The following is a 26,269-nucleotide window of genomic DNA, read 5'->3' on the forward strand; positions in this document are numbered from 1 at the left end:
GAGAATGAATATTTCTACATGCAACAACTTGGATAAATCTCAAAAGTATTTTATGAAAGAAGCCAGTCTCAAAACATCACAAATTCAGCCAGGTGGTGGTGGTGCACGCCTTTAATCCTAGCACTCGGGAGGCAGAGGCAGGCGGGTCTCTGTGAGTTTGAGGCCAACCTGGTTTACAAGAGCTAGTTCCAGGACAGGGCCCAAAGCTAAAGAGAAACCCTGTCTTGGAAAAAAAAATATCACAAACTCAATTCTATTTAGACAGCAGTCTTAAAAACACAAACTCATAGTGACAAGGTAAAAAGTGAGGTGGCAGAAGGACAGAAGGACGTGACAGCAAAGCAATAGCACAAGGGGAGTTAGAAGGATGGGACTGGGGAGCAGGGAGAGAACGGCTCTTTATTTGATTGTGATAGTGATAAGTAATTAACTGAATCTCTACACATTAAAAATCTCAGAATGAACACAAAAACCTATGTTAAACAACACCTCCCTCCAGTCACTTGGTGTACACTTGTCTTAGTAAAAGAAACCAAAACAATGTTGATCTCTTTATAAACAATAATTCAATACATCTCCAATGCCTTTCATATGAAAACAGACTCCTCATTATATTCCTGGAAATCTACAGGATGAACTTTCATTCTGAAACATGCAGACTTTCTAGAACTTACTAAAAATACAGGATTCTGTGTGTGGTGGCACACATCTTTAATCCCAGCAAAGATAATCGCCATGAGTATGAAGTTAGCGTGAGCTATATAACAAGACACTGTCTCAAAAATGCAAAGAGCAAGCGAGCAACAAAACAGGAAGTGTTCCTAAAAGTATAAGATCCTGTACTAATAGTAGCAAAAAATAATACACTTATTTGGAGGGACTGGAGCAATTGCTCAGCAATTAAGAGCACTGACTGTTCTTCCAAACATCCTGTGTTCAATACTCAGCAGCTATATAGTGGCTCACAGTCATCTGTCATGGCATATGATGCCCTCTTTTAGGATAAAGGTGTTCATGCAGATAGGGCACTCATATACATAAAGTAAAATGAACAAACCATTTAAAAATTAAGCTTATTTGTGACAAGTTATGTGATGATAAAAGTATATTTATTGTTGGCATTACAATTTCTATTCTCAAAATATAAATACATCATCCTTAAAACAAATTACTTTCCAGCTTGGATGGTGGTGGCAAAAGTTGAGTCTGAACCACACTCAACTCTGGTTAATTAGAGGTCACCCTAGGCTACAGGAGATCTCTCTTTTAAACAATAAAATAAAAATAGTTAGTTTTATTGACCAGGAAATAAAAGGTAACACCTTCAGCTTTGAAATTACAATTTTTACAGAGATGCTATTTTATTTTTCCTTCTGTTTTTTGTACACTTAAAAAAGTTTTTTTTACTGATGGCTTCTCAAGGCCCTCCAAGGTCACAAGTTTCTATCAGTGATCCAAAGAAGCAACAGAGAAAACTCATGGTTTTCTCCCAGGAAGAAAAGCTGGTCCTGTAAGAACATCTTGATAAGTGCATGGCTCAAAGATTTGGCTTGAAGGAGTCCCATATCAAGATTTGGTTCAAGAACAGACAGAGCTATGAGAATCCGAAGTAGGCTCCAGAACTCCTGGGAAGCCTGGCTCTGGATCTCATGATAGGCCTACCTGCCTATGTCCCTCTTGTCACCTCTGGCAGTGCAGATTCCATATGCCAGAGCCCCGAGCTCCCAAATCACCCATCCTCTGTTGTCAAACTGAGTCTGTAAATATCTCAAAGTTCCCTAATTCCACCAGGAATGCTAATGCAATCAAGTCTTCAAAGGCACTCAGATCTTGAAAGGATTCCACTTCCCCATGTGTCTCCAGACCCATCAACAAAACCAAATCTCCGAATGCATCAAGGCACCCCAACTCTGGGAACCAGAACAGTGCACCCTAGACACCATATTCCCTTAAGTTCCTCAGTGAGTTCTGGTTGTGAGGGTTCCCAAGGCCTTATGGTGTCTTCAGATAAATGTGACCAGCAAATTCAACCTGAAGCTCCAAGGAAGCAACGGAAGGAACGTATTGTGTAGCCCAAGAACAAAAGCTCCTCCTCCAAGAACATTTTGATCAGTGCATGTACCCCAGCCTGGAGGAACATGTGGAGCTGGCACTGATGATTGGTGTGAGTATGATTGAGTATGAGATCAAGATCTGGTTCAAGCACCAGTATGCTAAGTACAAACAGAAGAATCTGTGGAAAATTCACGAAGTTCTGCCAGAATAAAATGGAAGTTCCAAAGATGTTTCTGTGTCTACCCATTCCCATTGTCACTTACCTGTTCCTGCCCTTGCAAATACAGAGTCCATATCTCTAGGCAAAAAAAAAAAAAAAAGATTGAAAGAATTACATCACTTTCTCCCCTCTTTTCCCCCTTCCAGCCACTCCCAGCTACTCTCCCCTGAACTTTTTTAATTTCCCACCTACATTTGTACCTGTGTATCTGTATGTAACAGTAAAAATTGAAGAGAAGGATGCTTGTATCTGTGTGTAATAGTAATAAAGGAAAACAGCCTGCCTGCTTGTTCCTTCTTACCCTCTTCCCAAAAAGTACATGTGCCGTTTTTAATCACTGCTTCTCAGTTTTCCTTCTCAGCTTGCAAGTTTAACGTTCAGAAGAGCAAGGAAGGGACAGGAAGAGTTGTGATGTGGAAGATGGGCATCAGAAACAGCTTCACACTGGAGGCCACCTTCTGCGGATCTACTCTTGGTAACTGTCCTAGATGACCTCTCCCTCAACAGTGAATCAAAGCGATACGGACACCAGTAGAGAACATGTTCTTCCCACTTAGACGCACACTTAGGTTTGATCAGTCCTATTAGCAGGATGAATATATGTCTACTGTGCAGTATCTCTATGTCATCATTTCTTTTTGTGTATAAAAGAATGTTCTGGGATGCACTCTTTACTAATCTTCAAGCATTTGTTGTTGCTGTTAAGGGAATTCCTATGGATTTTTTCAAACTGAAAATTCCTGATGAGGCCAAGAAAAAGCAGTGAACTTACTTTAAATATTTTTATTAGATTTATTGTTTGCCAAGCAAAAATAGAGTAGCAGTTTGATTACTTCTTTGGTTGGTTGGTTCATCCACTTGTTGGTTGTTATCAGTTTATATTTGGAAGGAAGCCCTTCATTCCTGCAACTAAAAATGAAGCTATGCTCTGTATATGTCTCATATAAGAAATACCTTTGTCATACTTAGCATGCATTAGTGAAGCTAGAATATTCTGTATTACAATGATTTTAACGCTTAGGAAATGTTTCACTTCGAGGTTGTATTGTGGTGCCTGCCTGTGATCTCAACACTAAAGAGAAAGGCAGGCAGCTCTTGAGTTCGAGGCTAGCATGGGCTACATAAAATAACTTTTCTCATTTTGAAAAAGGAAAATGCTGGAAATTCATACATGTAATTTCAACCTAGTACTTGTTTTGTTTTTGCTTTTGTTCTGAGACAGAGTTCCTCTACATAGCCCTGGCTGTTCTGCAACTTACTATGTAGACTAGACTGGCCTCAAACTCACAAAGATCTGCTTAACTCTGCTTTTGAGTCACTGGGATTAAAGGTATATACCACCACGCCTAGAGATTCCTTTTTTATGTGACCTGAAACGGAGGTAACATTATTCATGATGACAATATTTTCTCATGGAATTTTTCTGAGTAGTTATCATCACAACTAAGTAACTGGTGACCATAACTGTAACTGCCTTACTGACTTTCTGCCTCGCAATACACATCAGTGTATGCACAATAAGCTTTGCTCCAGGTTATGCGAAAGGAATGAGCAAAAGCATTAAGCTGTTAAAAGACCTGCTCTAGAGAAGAAAATCCAAAGGACAGAATATGGAATTATACCCATGTTTTATTTATAATGCCTCACAATTTAGATTTATCTGAAAAGAAAAAAATAGTAACTCATCCTCCAGAATGAATAATTATTTTTTGATGTTTTAGGCAATAAACGAGGCACTCATTTCAGCACAAAAGACTTAGAGTCGATGGGATATCATTTTTGTGATTCTCTATTGGACTACTGTGATCCTGACCGGAGCAAGGTAAGTAAATCAATTTGAATAAGTGTCAGATTCAGGCTATCAGATGGACAACCTGTCTGCTGTCCTACAACAGGTGCTCCCTTTCAATATCTTAATGGCTTTCTGGGTTTGGGTGTATGTAGTCACCCAATAACTGTTATTATAGATATATATAATCACTAAATTAGTTTAATTATAAAGTAATGTTATTCTTATAATGAACTCATTTATAATTTTCACTTAGTATTTTAAGTGCCTGAAAGAATTAGAAGAAATGGAAAAACATATGAACTTGGAAAGAGGCCTTGATGATTCAGATACTTCTCTAGTAGAAATATCAATGGATGTGGAGTCTAGGTAAGTCAGGGTCATTGAAGTAATTGTTACATTGTTTTGCTGAGCTTTTATTATGCAGAAAATTCTAATACTAGGGAAAGTTTTCACAAGTGCATTATTTTGGTCAAATATATCAAGGTTTCATTTGATTTATTCAATATGAGCACGGCTGTGTGCCATGAGTTTACTATAGGTAAAAGACACACCAAATTGTTTTTGCATTCTCTCTTATTTAGAACATTTAAGTCCATAGCAAAACTGAGTAAACATTAGAGAGATTTCCCATATATCCCCCATTCCTATATGTCCAGAGCTTTCTGTTATCAACATCCAAGGATGATATATTTTTCAATGAATGAATTTCATTAACAGACAGTTGTCACCCAGTGTCCAGTTCACATTATCAGATACTTCAGTCAGAAAGTAATTTCGCATGCTGTGTGTTTGAACAAATTTATAACGACATGTTTCCTACCATCAAAGTAGAAGACAGAGTATCCTCACTGCATTGGCTCATACTCCATCCATTCCTCCTCCAACAACTGGCAACCACAGACCTCTATCACTGTCTACTTAGTTTTACCTTTTTCAGAATGTCATTTGATTTGAATTATATTACCTTTTCAAATTGCCTTTTATCACAAAATTTCCTTTTATCACTTAGTAACATGCTTATAAAATTCTTCTGTCTTTTCATGGTATGATGGCACATTTATTTTTATTCTAAATAGTAAGCATTGTGTTGTCTGAATTATTCACTCAACTGAAAAACATCTTAGTTGTTGCCAAGTGTCAGCATTATAAATAAAACTTCTATAAGCATCAATGTGTAGGTTCTTTTGTGATATATTTTAATCTCTTTTGAGTAAAAATAAAGCAATGTGATTGCCAATGTAAATGTACAATTTGTTGTATGTGTGCTCTTTATAGTAATACCAGTATAGTGCTGTAGGTTTCACATATAAAATTCCAAGAGGCGTGTTGGCTGAGGCCATATAATGAAGCATTCAAGTCATGCAGAAAGGGTTTCTTTACTCAGAGATGTTTAGGGCTTGTTTTGGTTTGGGCTTATTTGTTCCTTTTAGCATAGGGGTAGTATACAGTATGCCATTGTTGATGATTGGTACAATATTGTACTGTAGAACTCTAGAATTTACTCCTCTTCCTTAATTGACTTTCATGTCTATTAACTAGTAACTTCCTTTTGCTTCTGCTCCTAACAACCACCATTCTCTGATGCTATGAATTAGACTATTTTAGATACTTAATATAAATAGAATTGTGAACTACTTTTGAAAAATGTTGTATAAAATATTTTAGTGCTCTTATTGTGCAACTCTAGAACTGGGTTCTTGGATTGATACTCAGTCATAGTGTATCATTAGTATTAGTCAGAGTTATTATTAGATTACCTAGTAGTTACTAGATTTTAGTTTTCTAAGGAACCTCCATACTATTTTTAATAGTAGCTACATTATTTTGAGCTTTTGTGTTTGCATTATAAATGTCCAAATTCATTCTTTTAAATATAGACATACAGTTTCTTAGAATCTGTTGAAAAGTCTGTTCTTTCTCTATTGTGTTCTTTTGGTTGAATAATGTTGACTGTTGTGAGATTAATGCTGATTGTTAAAATGATTGGCTTTAAAGACATCTAAAAGATTAGTAAACAACACCTATTGGTGCAATTGAGAGGACATTTCTACAGCGGATTAGATCACGAGGGCTGTAACACTGGTTCAGTGTATTGATGGATTCAATTTGGGACTGTTGGAACGTAGTAGAACTATAGAGGATGGCACCCAGTTAGGTTGCTGGAACTATGGTTTTGAAGATTTTGTCTTTGCCCTGGCCATTGATCATTGCTCCTCTTCTAGAGAGAAAAGGACAAGAGAATATTTACTTGTATTAGAACAGAGATATTAAAACATAATATAATTAAGTAGGCTGAAGGTGACTCACTATAGACCTTGAATGCCTCATTTGTGTTATAGAAATTCTTAAATTATATAGAAGAATCCCACGTATAGTCAGAAAGCTAAATATTTCCCATACTGACTTCATGTGTCAAATAAAAATATCAACAATTAATTTAATAATAGTAAATACAACCTTGTCCTGAAAATCTAGTTTTAATTTTATTGCATGGACAGAAGGGAAGTCTACGAGAATTCTAATTGGTTTATGAGAATACCATTTTCTGTCTAATATAGATTCTTCTCAAAGTAAACAGTGAATAATAGTACATATTTATATCTTTTTTCTAATATAAATGTTTTATCTTCTTAAGATCTATAGTAACCATTAGGTTTAAAATAATTTAATGGAGTCTTTCTCATGGCTTAAGAAATATATGTGAATGGTAATGCAATTTTTGTCAATTCTGCCAATCACATACTCTCCATTGACTCTTTTTAAAAAATATTTATTTATTTATTTATTTATCATGTATACAATATTCTTTCTGTGTGTATGCCTGAAGGCCAGAAGAGGGCACCAGACCTCATTACAGATGGTTGTGAGCCACCATGTAGTTGCTGGGAATTGAACTCAGGACCTTTGGAAGAACAGGCAATGCTCTTAACTGCTGAGCCATCTCTCCAGCCCCTCCATTGACTCTTCTCACCATTAGTTCTTACTGTTAGAGTTCTTTTCCTTCACATATTTTTACTTATTACCACTAACATGGTCTTGCTTTCTTAAGCACAAACTACAGCTATGCTTTCTATGTACTATATACTAAGTTCCTAAAATATTTGGAAGTTTTCTTCTGAAATCTTTTCAACTCTCTAGTAAAAGCAAGTGATAGTTTTCATATTCATCTTTTAAAAAGACAAATATGCATATTACTACATAGAATTTTACTGCATTTCAAGAGTGATGCTTCTTTATTGTATATTATATATTACACAGTTTCTAAAAGGAAAGATACTAACCAGATAATTCTACATTCTACAGATTCTTATCGATAAGTATATTGGTGCTAGGAAAGCAAAGTCATGTCTCAATTTCTCAAACAGAGCTAAAATGTTTTAAAAAACAGTTTTAGTTAGGCACGATAATACAAACCTATAATTTCAGGACTTGGGAGCCAAAACAAGAGGATTATGAATTTCAGACCAGACTGGACTACATCCTGATATCCCATCTCAAAAACCAAGAGTCATTCTATATAACATATGATGACACTTTATTTGTATAGTGTTTTATGGCACTATATAATAAAATAGTTCTTTGTACATTCAAACACTCGGTCTTACTTCTCTTAACCTGTTTAGAATTGCTTATAAAAATAGGTAGTTTTCCAATGTCCCATCCACAAAGACAGACATTGAAACTGTGGATTATTATGCATAAATAAGGAAAGTCTAATAGTCTGTGATAAGTAAAGCTTTATATAGGTAGAATAATATCTTTTATAGGGAATAAGGATATAAAAATTCAGTTATTCATTCATGTTTTAAAAATAAAACTATAAAAGGATACATTTTAAAACTAATAGAGGAAAAACCCGAATGAAAATTTAACATTTGTCATAGGAAATTGCAAATTAGAACAATGAAATACCATGACAAACACTTTGAGTTTCTTGAAATCCAAAGCGCTGACAACACTAATGCTAGTAAAAACAAGAGAAAATAGGACCTCTGTTTGGGTGTGACTCTTCCCGGGGAGATGCGAATACAATCCTATTCATTCCACACAGGGCACCAAAGCAGACTGAGGGAATAATTCCACTTAAGTGTAGCTTGGTGAGCCTATGAACATATTGGGATTACCATCACAAGTATTGGTGACTCACAGGCTGCTGCAGCACCAAAGAACCATCACAGCATGGCGACACCTCACAAAAGTTGTATCCACCATGACCCTGACCTGTTTGCTGATGTCTCTACCAAAGGAAGCTCCCCCTTCCCAGAATTTGACTTCTCATGTGACCTGAAGTAGAGGTTTTATGACTCTTGTAACTTTCTGAGTTTCCTGAGCCTTCTAAGTTTTATGAGTTCCCTGGACCTTGAAAGATCTCTTAGCTTCCTGAGTCTGATGAACCTCCTTCCAGGAGAAACGTTTCCATTCAGAGGAAATAGCTACATAAGACTCCACCTTTTCCTCAGGCTCTGACGTTCTTTCCGTCCTCTCTTCTGTGAGTCTTAAAGAGAATTATGGAGTCACTATTCTACAGCAATGGTCACTATTCTCAGCAGACTAACCATTTGTGAGTCTCCACTGTAACTCTTGTACACACACACACACACACACACACAATGAAATTACTCCACATCAATAACCTATATACATGATCACAAATAGCTAATAGTTAAAGACAGATGAACAAGTAAATCATTTATGATTGACTGACAAAAGCAGTTCAGATGAAGAATATTCGCTAATTGTTATGTTTCCTAGACAATTATTAGGGCCTTTATTTTCATGCTGAATAATGGATTTTTCTCCTTCTATATTAAAGGTAGATTCAGAGGTATCTTCTATCATGCTACCTTATTTCCTCTTATTTTCCTTTTTTCCTGCAAAATTATAAAATGATGAGAAAATTATCACCCATGTGTCTTTTCCTTGTAATTCTTCCCTTAGTTGGGCAAGCAGATCAGTCTTAGCTGCCTTTCTTATCATCCACAGGAAAGGCTGCGCAGCTGACGCCACAGCCTCCTCACCATCCTGTCCCACACATACTACTTTATTTTTGAAACTGAAAGAAAAATTTATTGCAGGTCTGAAAACAACTCCTATATTAGTGACTTTCCTATAAAACTGTAGCTACACAATGCATTGCGTCTATCATATTAAACATACTTTAGACCGAAATACAGAAACCATGGACTACCATTCTTCAACAATTGAGCAAAGATATGATGTCTAAGGAACAACAATGATGACTTGCAAAGGGTGAGCTTTAACAAAGGAAGCACAAATGGACAGGTGTGAACTGCATGCACTGTCACGAACCTTAGACACTAGGAATCAGCATTTTGACGTGAACCTTAGACTCTAGAAATCAGTATTTTGTCATAAAGCAGTATCACATACTGTAAAAGTGCATAGTGTCAAAGGAACACTGCCAGCTCAAAATCATCTCTGTCAGCTAGGCAGTAATAATACGCTACAGCAGTGGTTCTCAACCTGTGGGTCACAACCCCTTTGGGGTCACATAGCTGTTATCCTGAATATCAGTTATTTACATTATAATTCATAACAGTAGCAAAATTACAGTTACAAAGTAGCAACAAAATAATTTTGATATCGGGAGTCACTACAACATGAGGAATTGTATTAAAGGGTCACAGCATCAAGAAAGCTGTTCATACAGTATGTCTCTCTATTGTCTGTCCATCATTGAATACACTGGTAGAAACTTTGAAATGAAAAAGAAAAGAAAAAAAGGAGCTCCTTTTATTTCCTCTGTTTAAAATCCAACAGAAAACAGACATCAATTCTGTTATACAGTAACATCTTCAAAGTACATCCTTTGTACAGAAGGACTAAGACCCAAACTCTGTTTCCAGAGACCCAAGCACGAGTGAGAGCGCGTCCCTCACACGGCTTTCCGATGATGCTCAGGAGGAACCACTTCGTAATCACTGGCACTGAGCAAAGTTGCAGGATCCTTCGTCAGGTACTTGAGGGAATCTTGAAACTCTGAGAAACTGCAGCATGCTGAAATTCTCATAGATCGCCCTGATGCACCCATGTCCCAGCTGCATGGATCGACACATTTACTAAGACCATTTGCCTGGGATCAAGTCTCAGGCATCCACGAGCCATGGTGTCAGCTTTCAGGACTCTTTAGCTTCAACCCTGTACATAAATGTTTCTTGGTTTTCAGCAGTAGGATCCACTCAGGCTGAGGTGTCTCACTGGTTCTGTCATCATCTCTATTTCCTGGAGTTTCCTGCCTGTTCTTTTTTGTTGTTTTTCTGTTGCGGGCCAGATGTCTTCTTACTGGGATCAGCCTCTCTCCTCTTGCCCTCTGCTTGCTCGCTCCTGATTAATTGACCTTTAACGTTCTCGCTGTTTCTGCAAATTGCTGTCCACAGACTTAAGTGCTCTGCTTTCTGGAACCCGTTTATTCCACTCCATCTGTTCCAACCACTGTGGTGTATGAAATATTGCCCTTGTTTGTCCTTGTGGTCCTTTACACACTTTGCTTCCTAGACAAGTGGTCCGTGAAAGCACAGCACACCTCACCCTCCTGGAATTTAGGCTTTGGGTGCCATTTATAAATGATTCCACCTGCTCCTTCTCCCACCACCCCCAGTTACCACCACCTACTCTTTACCACGTGCTACTTTCAAAGGCTGAAATTATAACCATATAGTCCATCAGCCATTTGGGGGTATCTTCATACTTGTGTGATAGATCCCATTCATCAGGGAGACAGGTCACTCCATACCATTAAGAAGAAATTGGTCACTGTGACTGCTCCATTTTCAGATGTCTCAACCTTGATTTTGTATCTTATCAGTCATGTAACTTCCACTTCAACAAGGAGGTATACTATCTTAACATGTAGAAACTGTAGCCACATTAGAATTGCCCCTGTAGATTCTCTACTCCTAGACAGATTAACTGCAGTTGTGTGAACCATCATAAGGGGCATGAAGCTACTACACCAGCTCATCGTTGTTCCTTAGGTTTAAACCAAGTAAACTGAAAACAAGTCCACATAGTATTTAAACAGCTTTATTTATAATTGCCCAAACTGGAAGCAATCAGATGTCCTCTAATAGATGAATTAATTTTATATATAAAAAAAGTGTGTCCATATATTTTTTATTCAATGATAAAAATAAGTGAGTTGCTGAACCATGAAACAGTATGACAGAACAGAAATCTAAGTCTATATTGCAACCACATACAATGGGTTTCATCTTGATGAATACAATACTAAAACAAGCATGGCCAAGAAATAATAACTGAGAAGGATTTGTTACCTGTAGCAGATAAGGAGAGCAAACAGCAGTGCCTTCCTCAAAGACATTGTAGGAACTGTACTTAGAAAGCCTGTAAATATTAGTATACGAAAGCGCTGGAGGGGTGGACACTTTCCTGAGCATGCTCAGTTAAGAAGTAGATTCTTGAACATGCTCAGTTTTAAGTCATGCTTCATGAAAGAAAAATGGCAGACACATTGATGCATTCATGGCCCAGGATCATATAACAGATTTGAAAATGTAAAAATGTCAGACAGGAACACTTCGGGACATGCTCAATTTGCATCCTAAAGATGGTATGCATGCTTACCTTCATCACAAAGATGGTGGACAGAAATGCCTCTAAGCATATCTAGCTTTATTTATAAAGCTTTAGTTGAAGTAAAGGAAAAGACACTTTAGTGGTAAATCAGTATAGGAGTCTACCCCTACAGTGCCTGCCTCGGTGTTGGTAACAGTGTTGGTAAATGAAAGAAGTCTGAAAAGGCTGTGTGATCACATGACACAATGGGCAAAACAAAACTAGTGGGGGAAAGGGTCAGTAGTTGTTCAGAGTTCCCTGGAAACAGAATCATGGATAGTCAAACAGAATTTTTGGGCTAATGAAATTGTGTTTGATGCTGTAGCGGTGAAAGATATATATCTTTATAAGTTTGTCAAAGCTTGCAGAATATATGTTGAATCAGCTAGTAGACAATAGATTTTCTGTCCATTGTAAGAAATTACCATGTAGCACAAGAAGCCATTAGCAGAGAAAACTGTGCATGAGAGAACTGTGAACTATCTATTATGCATTTCTGTAAACCTAAAACTGCTTAAAAAGTAAAAATCTATTAATTAACAGTAATATGTGTGGAATACAACACAGAAGTATTTCCTTTCATGAGTTATTGCTCAAACAAATAAACTTTGTCTATTAATACTTTGTATTAAATGATTATAATGAGAAATAGATTTATGTTTGACCTTTTGTTCTTTGAGGTACTACTATACTTTGGGTGGCCCTTAATTGTCTTTAAGCAAAATAGAAATAAATGTTATTAAATTAATTTTAAGAACTAATGATAACCATAAGAGTCATAGAATTCCACAGATATATCGCTTGTTCATTAACAAAGAATATTGAGCCTCACTGTGTACCAGGTGCTGTTCTCCCCATAATGGCATAGTAATGGAGCAGACAGAAAAAATAAACCATGCTCTCGTGGGGCTTACATTCCAACAGCATATTCCCAAACATCTATAGTTTCTGTCATTTGGAAAATAAAAATACCATTTCTAAGTTATATGGTACCACCAAATGATAAATAACTTTTGTAAATATCGTTCTCTTTAGAATTGTCTATTCAAATAAGATAATAAAGTAAAAGCAATGTTTAAATTCTGAAAACTGTAATTATTATTATTTTTCTTTTCTAGTAGTCGAGGCTCTGACAGTTCAGAGTCCAATGACACTCCAACTTATCTTCTCAAGTTGACCTCTCAGGTATACTTTAAAAGTTTTGCTTCAGTATGGATATGTTAAGCAGGTTCACTGATTTTTGTTATTACTAACAGCCAGGAAAAGGTCTGTGCATCTATCATTATTGTGTAGTAATAATTGTTTTTCTGATTATGTACATGTCTTTAAGTCATAGAATTTTTATTCCAACCCCCTTACTTCATAGATGAGAGTATTAAGATGCCAGGAAGTGAAATTAATTCTCAAATTCCACACCACTTGTTAATGCCACATATGGTACACTAACATACATCATCTGGTTATTAACCCAATATTCATTTATTTAATTACACACTTATTGTTAATATTGTGCTCAAACTATGTACCAGGCACAGCCTAGGTGCTGGGAACAATGAGTCAGAAATTCTTTCCTTTGTTTCAATATGTGCTAGTAGGGAGAGCGGCACAGGAAGATAGGTAAACATACGGTTCCATAGATGAGGGTAGGTGCCTATAGATTCCATAGATGAGGGTAGGTGCCTAGAGATTCCATAGATGAGGGTAGGCGCCTAGAGATTCCATAGATGAGGGTAGGTGCCTAGAGATTCCATAGATGAGGGTAGGTGCCTAGAGATTCCATAGATGAGGGTAGGTGCTTAGAGATTCCATGGATGAGGGTAGGTGCCTATAGATTCCATAGATGAGAGTAGGTGCCTAAAGAGTCAATAGGTGAGGGTAGAATCCTAAAGAGAGAGAGAGTTCATAATAAGATCACAGTTTGTGTGGGCTTGCTGAAGAAAGAGAGTACTTAAGTGAGGGAATAAGCTCCTTTTCACTGTGTGACAAACAACTTCAAAACCTTAGTAATTTACAGTAAGCCTTTATTTTCATATACCATATTCACTAACAACCCATTAGCCACAGTAAGTCACATAGCCAGCCAGACTCAACATTCAACAGAATAGAGAGGTATATTCTACTTACCTTGAGAGGCTCTACAGTGTTTGACAGCGAAAACTGGGGATGCATAATCCTATTACAGAGGACAAAACATTTGGAAGCAGTGGTTTAGGTTCCACAGTTTACCTCTAGGTTACAGTTATTAACTTCCTGCCCAAAGGCTAAATTTACTAGTATTTGTCCCCTTTCCGAAACACCCAGAATCTCATCTGGGCGTGGTTATCAGTCCTCCATCAAGACCTACACCAGGCCTGGACCCAAACCTATAAAATAAGGCAAGTTATCTGCCCCTCTTGTGTACTCCTATAATAATGGAACAAAAGCTGGGACATTATAATAGACATCCCATTAGAAGTGAAGAATGGATAGTATATAACAGTCATAGAACCAAAACAATTCTGAGTTTGCATGTATGTGTGCTAGGGACCAAAACCAAGGCTTTGGGCATGCTAGACAAGAACCACAAATTTTTACTGTCCATATATGGAGTAATCTTCTCTCCTGTGGATTAGAAAACATTTCTAAAGCCCAAATTACTTTTTAATAGATTCTTGTGTTTGCTTTGCATGCATCTAGGGCGCACAGTTGCAGTGGGAGGAAAGGGGTCATTACTCCATCTTCTAGGAAGTGAGTCTCAAAATGCCTGAATTTAGACACTCAAAATGACTGACTTTAATATATTCATTAAGTACTAAGTTAAAATACTTATTTACATAGGCGAAAAACAAGAAAAAGCATCTGAAAACAAAGAGGGAAAGAAATGCCACCTTAGCAAAGCGCCGGAATCACGCAAGAGAGGTAAATCGTGATTACTGTAATGAAGTAAAATGTTTTAAATATGAATGCAAGAGAACAGCAAGTCATGTGTTCTCGTTTTTCCTCAGAAAAAAATGAATAGAACTTTGATCATATTATTTGCTGTTTACAAAATCTCAAAAGATCCTTGACAGGTGAGAGGCAGGTCTTACTAAGATGAGATGTTCAAATTTCATTTGTATTTACTTTATTTTTAAAACATTTGAGAAAGCTTACAGAATGCATCTATGATATTTAAAAAGAAATCTAAAAGCAAGGAAACCTAAGAAAATATGAAGGGATGAAATAGACGGCGCTGAGAGATGGACATCTAAATGACAGCTGAGACCTCAGCAAATCTCTTCACTAGCAAACCGGCAAACACTGTTTTAACAACGAAAGAAGAACAGCCATTAAAAGTCTAAGATTATATATGAAAAATAAGGTTAAAATGAAAAATAACTATTTAAAATATCCTCATGTTTATAGAAAATGGCAAGTCTGAGAATCCAAACTGTCCTTGTTCCACTCTTAGCTCAGGCAGAAATGCTACCGCAGAATAGTACAACCAAGAAAATAGCTGAGCCCTTTCCCCACGGTTAACAGAGATATATCCCAGGAGGAACAAGGCATTGGTAATCTAGCCTCCAACTACCTATTTCTGAGACTAAGTTCGGGGTGAGTGCAGAGAAAAGGACAAAGAATTCTATTCCAATCCAAGTGTTTGGCTAGAGGTTCCATCGTGGGTGCTGCACCACTGAATAAGTGACCCTGGTCATTCTTGCCTTGTAAAGATGGATTCAGGTCCTGGAGAGGCAAGTAGTGAAGACCTAAGGCTGTGACAGCCAGGCTCCAATCAGAAGAGTGTCATGGTCACCAGTCCCACATTCAGAACTAAGGCCTGGGATTTTTTGCCTTAAGAGAGAGCCAGGCCATACAACAAAAAGCCTCCTAGTCTCTTCCCAAAGAATTGATTTCATTCGCAACAGATGAAGAAAGCTAAAGCTTAGGAATTTTTTTAACATTTTTTGTTGATATTTATTGAGCTCTACATTTTTCTCTGCTCCACTCTCATCCTCTCCCCTCCCCACTTCTACCCTCTCCCAAGGTCCCCATGCTCCCAATTTACTAGGAGATCTTGTCTTTTTCTATTTCCCATGTAGATCAGATCCATGTATGTCTCTCTTAGTGTCCTCATTGTTGTCTAGGTTCTCTGGGAGCTTAGGAAATTCTTAAAACCCGTGCACATACGGTAAAAAGAAATTGGACAGAGATTGGTGGGTTGATTAGAAACACTTGCCAAACTGTATCCTGGTACAGCAGAAAAGTGGGGAGACAGCTGGGAGGAGCCTTCCAGAACTCAGAACAGATTTCATACACAACTTCTAGACCTGTCCATTCAAAAGAGATTTTAAAACATTCACCTGAAGAGCCAATTATGACCCTGGGCAGGGTTGAAGACATTAGAGCAATCAGCCAAAAATCAGTGTTAGTTGAACAACGCTGTGTAGTCAGAGACAACTCCTGTCATTGCAACAAACACCCTGAACCACTGAGTCATTTCGTCAACCCCATAATCAATTTTAATTTTTGCCTTTTTCCTCATTTCCATAGATATGACAATATCTGTTGTCAATTATATATACAAAGAAATGGATTTGTGTTTTAACTATTTCAAGTGTTGTGTTTGTGTTCTATTGTGTATGATTTGATTTGTTTTGTTGAGAGGTTCCACTTTGTCGTCCAGACTGGACTCAAAGCTCTAGAATCATAGATGCTAGCATTAACTCTGTTTCTTTTTTTGTCTTTTATTATGTTTACTAGCCACTTCCTGAAAGGATATAGGACATAGACAGTGGTACAGCCCACATATGGTACTTCTACACAATTTCTTCCCTACTGGCCAAAGTTCTATCATTCTCTTTACCATAAAAACAAACATACAGACAAACAATATTACTGTGTCACTATGCATTAACTCTATTTCATAGTCTAGCGTTACTGAATTATATGTACTAGATGATGGCAAAAATGCTTTTCATTTATATTTCCCTCCTCAGACCTTTTAGAAAATTCTTTATAATATTAGGCAAAGAAACAAAAGCTTGAAAATGTTTAAAATGTTTTCATTCACAATGATTTGTACACTAGTCAAGGTTCACAGTCAAAAGTTCAGTATGCATCTCTTTTAGTCCAAAATGTCAAGTTTGTGTTTCCCCTCAAAAGAGGAAGCAATATACTTGCAGTTTCCTTTGTTTTAGAGTTCTTTACAAAGCTCAAGAAAATATTCTTTACTTATTGTATATAGGCATAGTTCTGAAATTTGTTGATACATTTTTCACACAACTGTGTATATTTTCATCAATTTCATACTCTCAACTTCTAATTTAAATAATTCTAATTTAACATTTTTATTTCTTTGTCAAGATATATGAGTGCTGTATGAGGAAAAGAATCTCTCTTTAGTAATGAACAAAAATACTGATTTTTCCTGCTATTTATTAATTAAAGAGAAATAAAATAAAAATAAATAAGAAATTTTTGTTGAAAACCCTTCATATTATAATCAAATAAGAAGCATACCCCAGTTTCATGTTTATAATATATCACCTACTTTCTGATTCTCTGTTCCATTAGGTTTATGGTAAAGAACATTTACTCCAAAGACACGAAGAATCAAATTCTGATGTGAAAGGTAAACTTCTGTTTTACCTTCTCACAAACAATAATTTATTCAGCAACATTCATTTTATGCCATAACTTTGGGCTTGGTGCTTGGTGTCAAACATTCTTTTTTTTTTTAATTTTTACTTACCTTTTTTTTGGTTTCCTTTCAAGACAGACTTTCTCAGTAGCTTTGGAATCTGTTCTGGAACTCTCTCTGTAGACCAGGCTGGCCTCAAACTCACAGAGACCCGCGCCTGTCTCTGCCTCCGGAGTGCTGGCATTAAAGGTATGTGCCACCACCGCCTGGCGCCAAAGATTCTAAGATGTGTATGATGACTGACAAGATGGCTCAGCCGACAAAGGTGCTTGCCACACATGCCTGGCAACCTAAGTTTGACCCCTAAGACCTATATAAAATTGGAAGGCAAAAACCAACTCCACAAAATTGTCCTCTGAACTGCACATGCTCGCAGTGGCATGTACTCTGCCACACAAACACTTCATGTATGCACACATGACACAATAATGATTAGTATATGACTATGTTTCAAAGAAATATATGATACCAGTTCTTCCTTTCAGGAGCTCATCTTCTAACCAGGGAAGAAAAGCAAGTAAGCAAGCACTGTGTTGCAGGTACAATGCCCATATTGAGAGCCGAGTCCCCAGGGACCAGTGACAGGAGTAGTCAGTGACCCCGAACAGCTGAGAGCCCACATATTTGAGGCATACTCTTTGGGTTGTGGACAGGTGCCCTCAAAGAGAATAGGGATTTCATGTTTTTTAAACTGTCTACTCCTGCCATTTCCTAATTTAATAGAGTATGATTCCAGGAAAGAAATTAAATCTGCAACATTCATTTGTTTCTGCTGCAAAGTGCTGTCTGATATATGTCTTTAACTGACCTAGAATTGACCTTATTCATAAATACCCATTAAGAAGAACCATAAGATGTATATTAAATATATAGATATAGATATGTACATTATATAAACAAACTGTATATAGATATGTACATATGTAAACAAAAATAATTATTTAATTTTATGTATATGTGTGTTAATTTATTATACATTTATACCACCATTATCTCCCCAAAAGGAGTTAAGGTAACCTAATTAAAATGTATACATACATGTGTGCATAAATTCATTCAGTCTGTGAAATAGGAAACTAAACATTGAAAGATAAAAACCTTATCAAGAACAGGAGAGGTTACATAAGATTAATTTCATTAGAACTTTAAACTAGCCATTCTTTCTGATAGTGATCACTAAGGAATTTAGTGATTCTTTTTAATATAACTTTTGTTTAAAATGTCAGAAATCAGAAATAAAGATAAACACAAAAGGGGCTAAGAACATAGGTCCATTGTGTAATATGTCTGTTGCTCAAGCATGAGTTCCTGAGTCTGGACTCTCAGAACCCATGTAAATCAGACACAGGAGCACACAACTGTAATTACAATATACCGAGGGTAAGATCGGAGAAGTGTACAGGAAAATCTCCGTAAGCTTGTACGCCAGATACCTTGGCACATGGCATATGCCCACATTCATGTTCACACAGACACACACACACACACACACACAATTTTTTTTAAAAGATAAAAGAAAGTAAAAATAATATCTTAGAATACTTTTTAACTGTTTTATAAGTCTTTACACAGACATCACATCTTAATAAATGGCATAATCTTGTTATTTTGTGTGTTTCTTTTTCATTTAAAATTAAAGTTGTTGTTGTCAGATTTTGATTTTTGTTTTTGGGGGGTCTTTGGGGGTTTTCTTCCTTTGTTTTTACGAGACAGAGTTTCTCTGTGTAGCCTTGGCTGCCTGGAACTGACTTTGTAGACCAGGCTGTCCTGGAACTCCCAGAGATCCACCTGCCTCTGCCTCCGGGATGCTGGGATTAAAGGCATGCACCGCCACCACCTGGCAAAATTAGAGTATTTTATAAACATCCTTGCCTGTGAAAAATGATAGCAAAATATTTTATTCTGTAAATCTTAATTTGTTTAGCTAGTCCCATTGTTCAACTCTTATTTTGTTTCTAACTTTTCTTTTTAATTATAAACAACATGAAAATCTCTCCATTTGTGGATACAACTATTTCCTTCTGTTAAATTCCTAGAGAAGGAATTGTTTCCCCAGAGGTATAAATACTTGAAATACAACAAAATTTATATTTGACGATATTATATGTTAATTTCATTGAGTTCAACTACTATTCACACATTATTTGAACTTTTCATTTTGAAAGGAGATACAAAATATTAATGAACTGTCAATAATCCATCGTTCCTTCCCATTTGCTAAGATCCTTACCGTCTTCTCTAGATTCAAGGCCAACTGTACCAGACGTTTATGTGGCTCATTGTTTCAGAAGACCATTGCCTAATCAAGGCTTGGGTGAGTACAGAGGGCTCAGAAGCATGTGAGCATCTATAATCTGAACATGTGCAATAACTATAATCTTTATCTAATCAAGATCTGCATATTTTAAAGAATAAGATGTTATCTTAAAAACAGATTGCCAACCAGTAGTTCACCTTAACAGAAACTTAGGAGCTTGATTTTTTTTTTTAACTTCTTTCCGGCTCTAGAAATGCATTCTAGAAATGCTTAGAAAAAATCAACAGAAATAGGTTATGCATGAGTTTATTTTTAATTTTGTGTTTACTTTCACACACACACACACACACACACACACACTCCCTTTCCTACATTCGTGTCCTTTTTTGTTTTGTGACTAAGTTTAACTGGAACTGACTTTGTGACCATAGATTCACAACTGACATTTGAAGCTTGGTTGGATTGGTAGTGACATTGGTAGTGTCACTGAAGACAATGACTCCCCTTCTCCCAGAAGCTACCAGGCAACACAAAGGGGTAGGGCTCAATGAGCCCCTCCCTATGCATGACTAATTATGGACATGAATATGTTTCTTATAGTTTTGTACTACCAAAAAAGAGAACAGAATATTTACCTCATTATATTTAATATTTGCGTGTACATCTCATCAAATCCTACGGCATAGGATTGAGAGTACTCTAGTCTGAGCCCTAATTCATTAGTCCTAATTCATCAAGCTGATATAACTTTTGAGCACAAGTGGTTTATTAAATTGCAATACAGTTCATTCTGTGGCTAAAGAGCTTCAGCAATGGAGCTGAAATTGTGAAAGAGCTTTCAGTTAAGGAAATTGAAAAGATGATGAATGCCATCCCAATGCCCGCCTGACCTAATCTCTCTCTCTCAAGAAGGCTAAAGGACTATGTTGTTTCACTGACAATTAAAGAACATATCTAACTATTTAGGAAGATAGATATCTAAAAATAGGGCCCAGGTGGACACGGTGGGTCACTGAGGGCAGAAGTGAGATCCCCAGTAGCTGGCTTGAGTAGATGGATCAGGAAGGTCTGGGTTCAGGTAAGAGACTGCATCTCCATATATAGGAATACGAAAATCAAGGAAGGCACAGGACATCAGCCTCTCACACAGGCACACACACACACATGCACACGCACACACAAACAATAGAGGATATGCTACAACATGGAGAAACTAATTTGAGATTAAGTGTCAAGGAAAATAAACTAGAGTAGAATTGATTTGGACACTTAAAATAGACTAGGGAGACAGAGCTACTCTCACATACATCCACAGTTAAGTCCTGAACTCTGTTCAAACACAAGTACCGCAGATGAAGCTGAACATAGGACCTGGCATACATCAGATTCCTAAAACATAGTTTATTAAGTTCTAACTTTTGCACAATAGACCGTTTCCCCCAAACTACCCAGAGAATGGTACATACAATATACTTTTTACAAGGCAATTTAACTTAGCCAGAACAAATCATTTCAAATCCCTCATGCAGCTTAAAACTATAAATGTAGCCATAATTTCGTAAACCTAAGAGCACTTACTCTGGGCTACTCGACTATGTCCCAGGTGGCCATCTTCACTTTAAATGGAATAAATCCTTTGATCTCACATTTGGCATGCCTTCACTTTACCTGTTAAGTTGACAGAGTCATCCTCAAGGAAAAAAAGTAAAAACATGTAGGTAGACTAAGTTTCATGAGTCTGGGATTAGACAAACAAGAACTAAATCATTTGAAAATATTTCCACCTTCCTCCAAAACAATGCCGGTCAAAATAGTAGATGATGAACTCACTTGCATGTTAATTGAGGGGTATGCTGATCTCGTATATGGAGATTTTGAGGCTAGCCTAAACTGCATAAGATCATACCTTTAAAAAGAGTTAACGTCTATATCAGAGGGAAGAAATATTATAAAGTACATTTCATCACTATGTACTGGTTAACTTGTTCTGCTGTTAATTATGATTGCCACTGTTAACTAGTTGTATTATTATTTTGCTTAATAGTAAAATATATATAATAGAAAGAGAGATAATATATAGTAATATATAATTTGGGTCCCAATTTTTATTTAAAAATATTTGCATAATAGTTATTTGATATACATTATACTTTCCTTTGATCTGATACATCTGCATCCTAGATCAGCTCTCTAAAATGTTGATCACATCAATGTATGTGTAAATGTCCTTCACAAGTTTGGAGTTGTTTTATTTTGATTTTTGGTGATGGTGGTTGTTTCTTCTTCCTTCTCCTTCTCCCTCTCCCTCTCCCTCTCCTTCTTCTTCTTTTTCTTCTTCTTCTTCAACTTTCTGTTTGTGTATTCAGAGCCTCTCACATGCTAGGCCAGACCTCTGCCACTGAGCTACACTCCCGGCCCATAGATTACTTTCCAATTGGTAATTAATATATAGATATTATTTTTCTATTTATTCTTCTTGTAGAACAGTCTTATTAAAAGGCTGACTAGAGGAAAATGTGCTCATATACTTCATGTGTGTGAACAAAACATTATTAAGCTAAAGATGAACTAAATTATCTAGCCGTTAAATGTACATAAGTAATTACCAAGAAAATAAGAAAAATTAACATCTGTTGATCTTAAAATGTAACTAGATGTCCTATGGTATATTATCCTTTTTAGTGAAGATTCCTGGACATAGCTTTTATGCTCGAAAAACGCACCCAAGGTAGGTGAACTATTCTTGAATTCTCCTAAACATATTATTCTTTTTCTTCTATCTTAGAATGTTTTGATTTTGAATTAAAGCAACAGATAAGGTTACTCTTTAAAAAAAATTGTTGATCAAGCATTTTTTTAGATCCTACCTGTCTCGATCACTCTAAAATGTAATAGCACTCACAGATGCAGTTTTGAAGGGTTCTGAGACAATTTCAATATTCCCAAACTTTAAAGTCTTAGCTAAATGTTTATGATTGAATTATCTGGTTTCTCATTTTAAAAATAAAACTTTCTGGTAAATTCATTATCACTGTAGAATGCATACACAGCAAGCATGTGCTTTACTACCATTTCATAGTTTATGGGCCATTGGTCACACAGAGATAAAACTAGTATCTAAAGCCTGGAAAAGGCATAGAAAGGGAAGTCAAAGATTGCATTGACTAATTTTGAATCTCTATCTCAACTAGTAACTATTGTATCTCTATTACCTTTGGCCAATTTTTCTGTCCATACGAATAATGATATCAACCACTGTCTGGACGGTGATTTAGATAATCACAGATAAGCCTCTGAGAATTCACTGAATTTGCACAACTATGTAATTTCACTACAAGAGGTACAAGAGGCCTTCTCTTCCTTCCTTAGCTTCTTTCTCAAGAACCTGACTTCTGTTCAGCAACAGGAAAGGTTCTGTTTGAGTGAGTACTCTCTTATTCCAAAAGCCTAGAGAACTGGTTACCTAAGTGATAATATGACAGGCATCTTTGGACATAACTATACTTGGACCTAGAATTAAGAATTATAAGATAAGCTATTCTATTGAAAGAAATCAAATGATAACTATCAAGATAAGAAAAGATGGGGAGCGGGTGGTGATGGCACATGCCTTTAATCCCAGCACTTGGGAAGCAGAGGCAGGTGGATCTCTGTGAGTTCGAGGCCAGCCTGATCTACAAGAGCTAGTTTCAGGACAGCTAGGACTTCTACACAGGGAAACCCTGTCTCGAAGAAAAAGAAAAAGAAAAGAAAAGATGGGACCGAAGAAAGGTCTCAGTAGTTAAAAGCGTTTATTGTTTTCCAGAGGACCTGTACAGCTGACATGTGGTACATATAAATTCATGCAGACACAAACACATACACATAAATAAAAATATATCTTTACAAAGAGAACAGGAAAAGCACTGGAATTAGAAGACAGAACTGTTAGATTTGATGTTGCCTCTTATTACCTGTATGAGCATAAGAAATTGCTTAATCTTTATTACCCCCTGTGGGACTGGTACTAGTTATCCCGCCTGTATCACAGGCTGGTGAGCGCTCAGAGATTACATACTAAAGAATAAAATGCAAATAGAAAAACTGCATTACTCTAGTGTAAATAGTTGACATTGAGATTACAGTGCTCAATTTCTTTCAGCTCCCAACGTGCGAGTCGGAGTCTTAACAAAGACCAACGGACATATATCTTAGAAACTTGTAAGGGTCCGATCCAGGAAGCAGTTCAGTCCAAAGGAATCGATATGTATGAAAGTTGTTTCAAAGTGGCATCCTTGAAGTGTTCTGTGAACAAACAACCTTCAAATTGGATTGAGAAGACAAGAATACCAACAGGTTTTTTACATTGTTGTTTAATACTTTAATAATACACAAAGATCCTTTATATTATGTCATCATAATAAATCTCATCCAATCCCAATTATGGGAACTACATTAGTAAACAGAGAATTCATAACCATTGCCCCCCTGTGTCTGGAAAGTGCTTACCTTATTTTATATCTGAATGAGCACATTTAAAAATTCCTTGGTTTAATATAGCCTTGAAAAAAATTAACTGTATCCTTCAAAATAGCTCTATTATCACTATCCCACAACCAAGGAACTTTGTCTTAATGCTATGACCATCTTCTCGTATTTTCTGCTTCCCAGGCATGGGGTTTTTCAGTTGTAAACAGCCTTTAACTTTGTGTCTCTAAAGTGGCCCCAAAATATTGAAAACCTCTGTAGGCCATAGTTCTGTCTTGAGATGTGTCCAAGAACTACCCCTTACAGAAGCCCAAAGAATACTGGTCCAATTCTCATTCATCATAGTAACAGATGTTGGGTTAAGTTGTAGAGTTAAAACTAAAGTCAACTTCAACTTCATTCTACTTAATGAGTCTAAAAGTCATGCTAAATAAAAAACAGACATAGGCTGGGCAGTGGTGGAGCACACCTTTAACCCCTGCACTTGGGAGGCAGAGGCAGGTGGATCTCAGTGAGTTGGAGGTCAGCCTGGTGTACAAAGCAAGTTTCAGGACAGTCATAACTGTTACACAGAGAAACCCTGACTCAAAAAATAAAAAAGAAAGAAAGAAAACCTGATATAAAATAGAAAATGCTGTATTATTGCATGTATATGAAAGCAACATTTACTGGAGAGAAAAAGAAACAAATACAATTCCCTAGAGTAGGAGCTATATGGAAAAGTGGATATACCATAAGAATCCATTTAGGGATGATCTTTCCTATATCCTGATTGTAGTGATGATTTCACAAGTCTTGACAACTGTTGGAATGCCATGGTCTTGGATCAGTACAACCAGCTTAACAGAAATATTACCTAGTGAGACAAGAAAGACTAGGGATGGAGCTGCAATCCTGTCTAGACACACTACATTGGAAGTGTCTCTTAGTTGTTGAAGTTGAGATACTGAATAGACCACTGATTGTTAGCATCAGAAAAGAGAATTGGACATAGGATACATTTGGGAATTTTGAAAACATAGACCATGGTTTAAAGCATGCTCTGAAAGGCATTTATAAGGAAGTGAGCATGCATTATAGACAGAAAAGAACAAAGAACCAAATCTCCAAGACACCCTTCCATGATGGGTCCAGAAAAGGATAGGAACTGAAACAGAAGACTATGAGATAGGAGGTAGTGTACAAGAAAAATGCACAGGAGAGAAATGCAGAGAATATGTAGTCATGGAAGCAAAACAAGAAAGTGTCTGGTTTTCTGAGGTTTTAGTCCTGCCTGGTTCCCACAGTCATTAAGTCCCAAAAAATCACACAGAAGTCTACATTAGTTATAAAACTGATTGGCCCATTAGCTCAGGCTTCTTATTAACTTTTATAACTTATATTAGTTCATTTTCTTGTCTGTGTTAGCCATGTGGCTCAGTACCTTATTCAGTGATACAGTCACATCTTGCTTCTTCTGGGGCGGGGCCAAGACTACAGAAAGAGCTTCCCTCTTCCCAGAATTCTCCTGTTCTTATTGATCTGTCTCTATGTCCTGTCTGGTTATCCCGTCTATACTTCCTGCCTGGCTACTGGCCAATGAGTGCTTATTTAAAACATAATTGACAGAATATAGACAATTGTCCCACACCAGTGTCAAGTAGGAGAGAATGGTCAGCTTGAGTCTGAGACTTCTGATTGGTGGGTTGAAATGGACTGACTTGAATTTTATAACATTGGAGGTTCTGGGGATCTTGATTGGAGAAATTTTGGTAGAATGCTAGCGGTACCAATACAACTGAAGTATGTCTAGGGATGGGAGAGAAAAGCTGGAGGCTTTCTGCAAAGCCTGAAGACCTGAGATCAACCGCCTAGAACTCTCCTAGAGACAGAAGTAAAACAACTCCACAAAGTTTCCTCTGCTCTCAAAATGTACATGACCCTCTCCACACACACCATATATATAATAAACATTTTAATGTAATTTAGAAACTGAAATAATTGTTTTCAACCTTATCTAGATTTTTTTCTGAGCTAAGATCCTCTTCTCTCGATACTACTCTATTTTATAAACAAGTATCCTATTGAGTCCTGATGACATTGAAATAAAAGTTATGTTTCCCCTCTCCTCAAAATATGTCTGTTTCAACAGAAGTTAGCCCCCTTTCCTTTTCTACTCTGCATACCCTTTAAAATACCATGTCTTCATCATTGCTCTTCTGTCCTTTTCCGTTATTGAACTTA

General features: G+C 36.8%; 1 protein-coding gene and 1 pseudogene across 6 annotated transcripts in view; one reads left to right on the forward strand and one right to left on the reverse strand.

The window, feature by feature from the left end:
- The window catches only part of Agbl3 (AGBL carboxypeptidase 3), an 86,195-nt gene that overhangs the window by 36,711 nt on the left and 23,215 nt on the right, over positions 1 to 26,269 (forward strand). For 3 of the 6 annotated variants that reach the window (XM_087901841.1, XM_087901840.1, XM_087901844.1), the window contains 10 exons: positions 2,624 to 2,750; positions 3,997 to 4,097; positions 4,321 to 4,433; positions 12,782 to 12,848; positions 14,481 to 14,561; positions 17,196 to 17,253; positions 17,808 to 17,861; positions 19,565 to 19,636; positions 22,262 to 22,307; positions 23,721 to 23,914. In XM_087901841.1, coding sequence (XP_087757967.1) covers positions 2,624 to 2,750; positions 3,997 to 4,097; positions 4,321 to 4,433; positions 12,782 to 12,848; positions 14,481 to 14,561; positions 17,196 to 17,253; positions 17,808 to 17,861; positions 19,565 to 19,636; positions 22,262 to 22,307; positions 23,721 to 23,914 — 913 coding nt within the window. The remainder of the gene's footprint in view (positions 1 to 2,623; positions 2,751 to 3,996; positions 4,098 to 4,320; positions 4,434 to 12,781; positions 12,849 to 14,480; positions 14,562 to 17,195; positions 17,254 to 17,807; positions 17,862 to 19,564; positions 19,637 to 22,261; positions 22,308 to 23,720; positions 23,915 to 26,269) is intronic. The other 3 variants (XM_087901845.1, XM_087901842.1, XM_087901843.1) reach the window with 3 other exon arrangements.
- Positions 9,964 to 11,678, reverse strand: LOC146889482 (mortality factor 4-like protein 1 pseudogene; annotated as a pseudogene).

This window comes from Myodes glareolus, chromosome 25 (genome assembly GCF_982192425.1).
Source record: "Myodes glareolus chromosome 25, mMyoGla1.1, whole genome shotgun sequence".
Lineage (NCBI taxonomy): Eukaryota > Metazoa > Chordata > Mammalia > Rodentia > Cricetidae > Myodes > Myodes glareolus.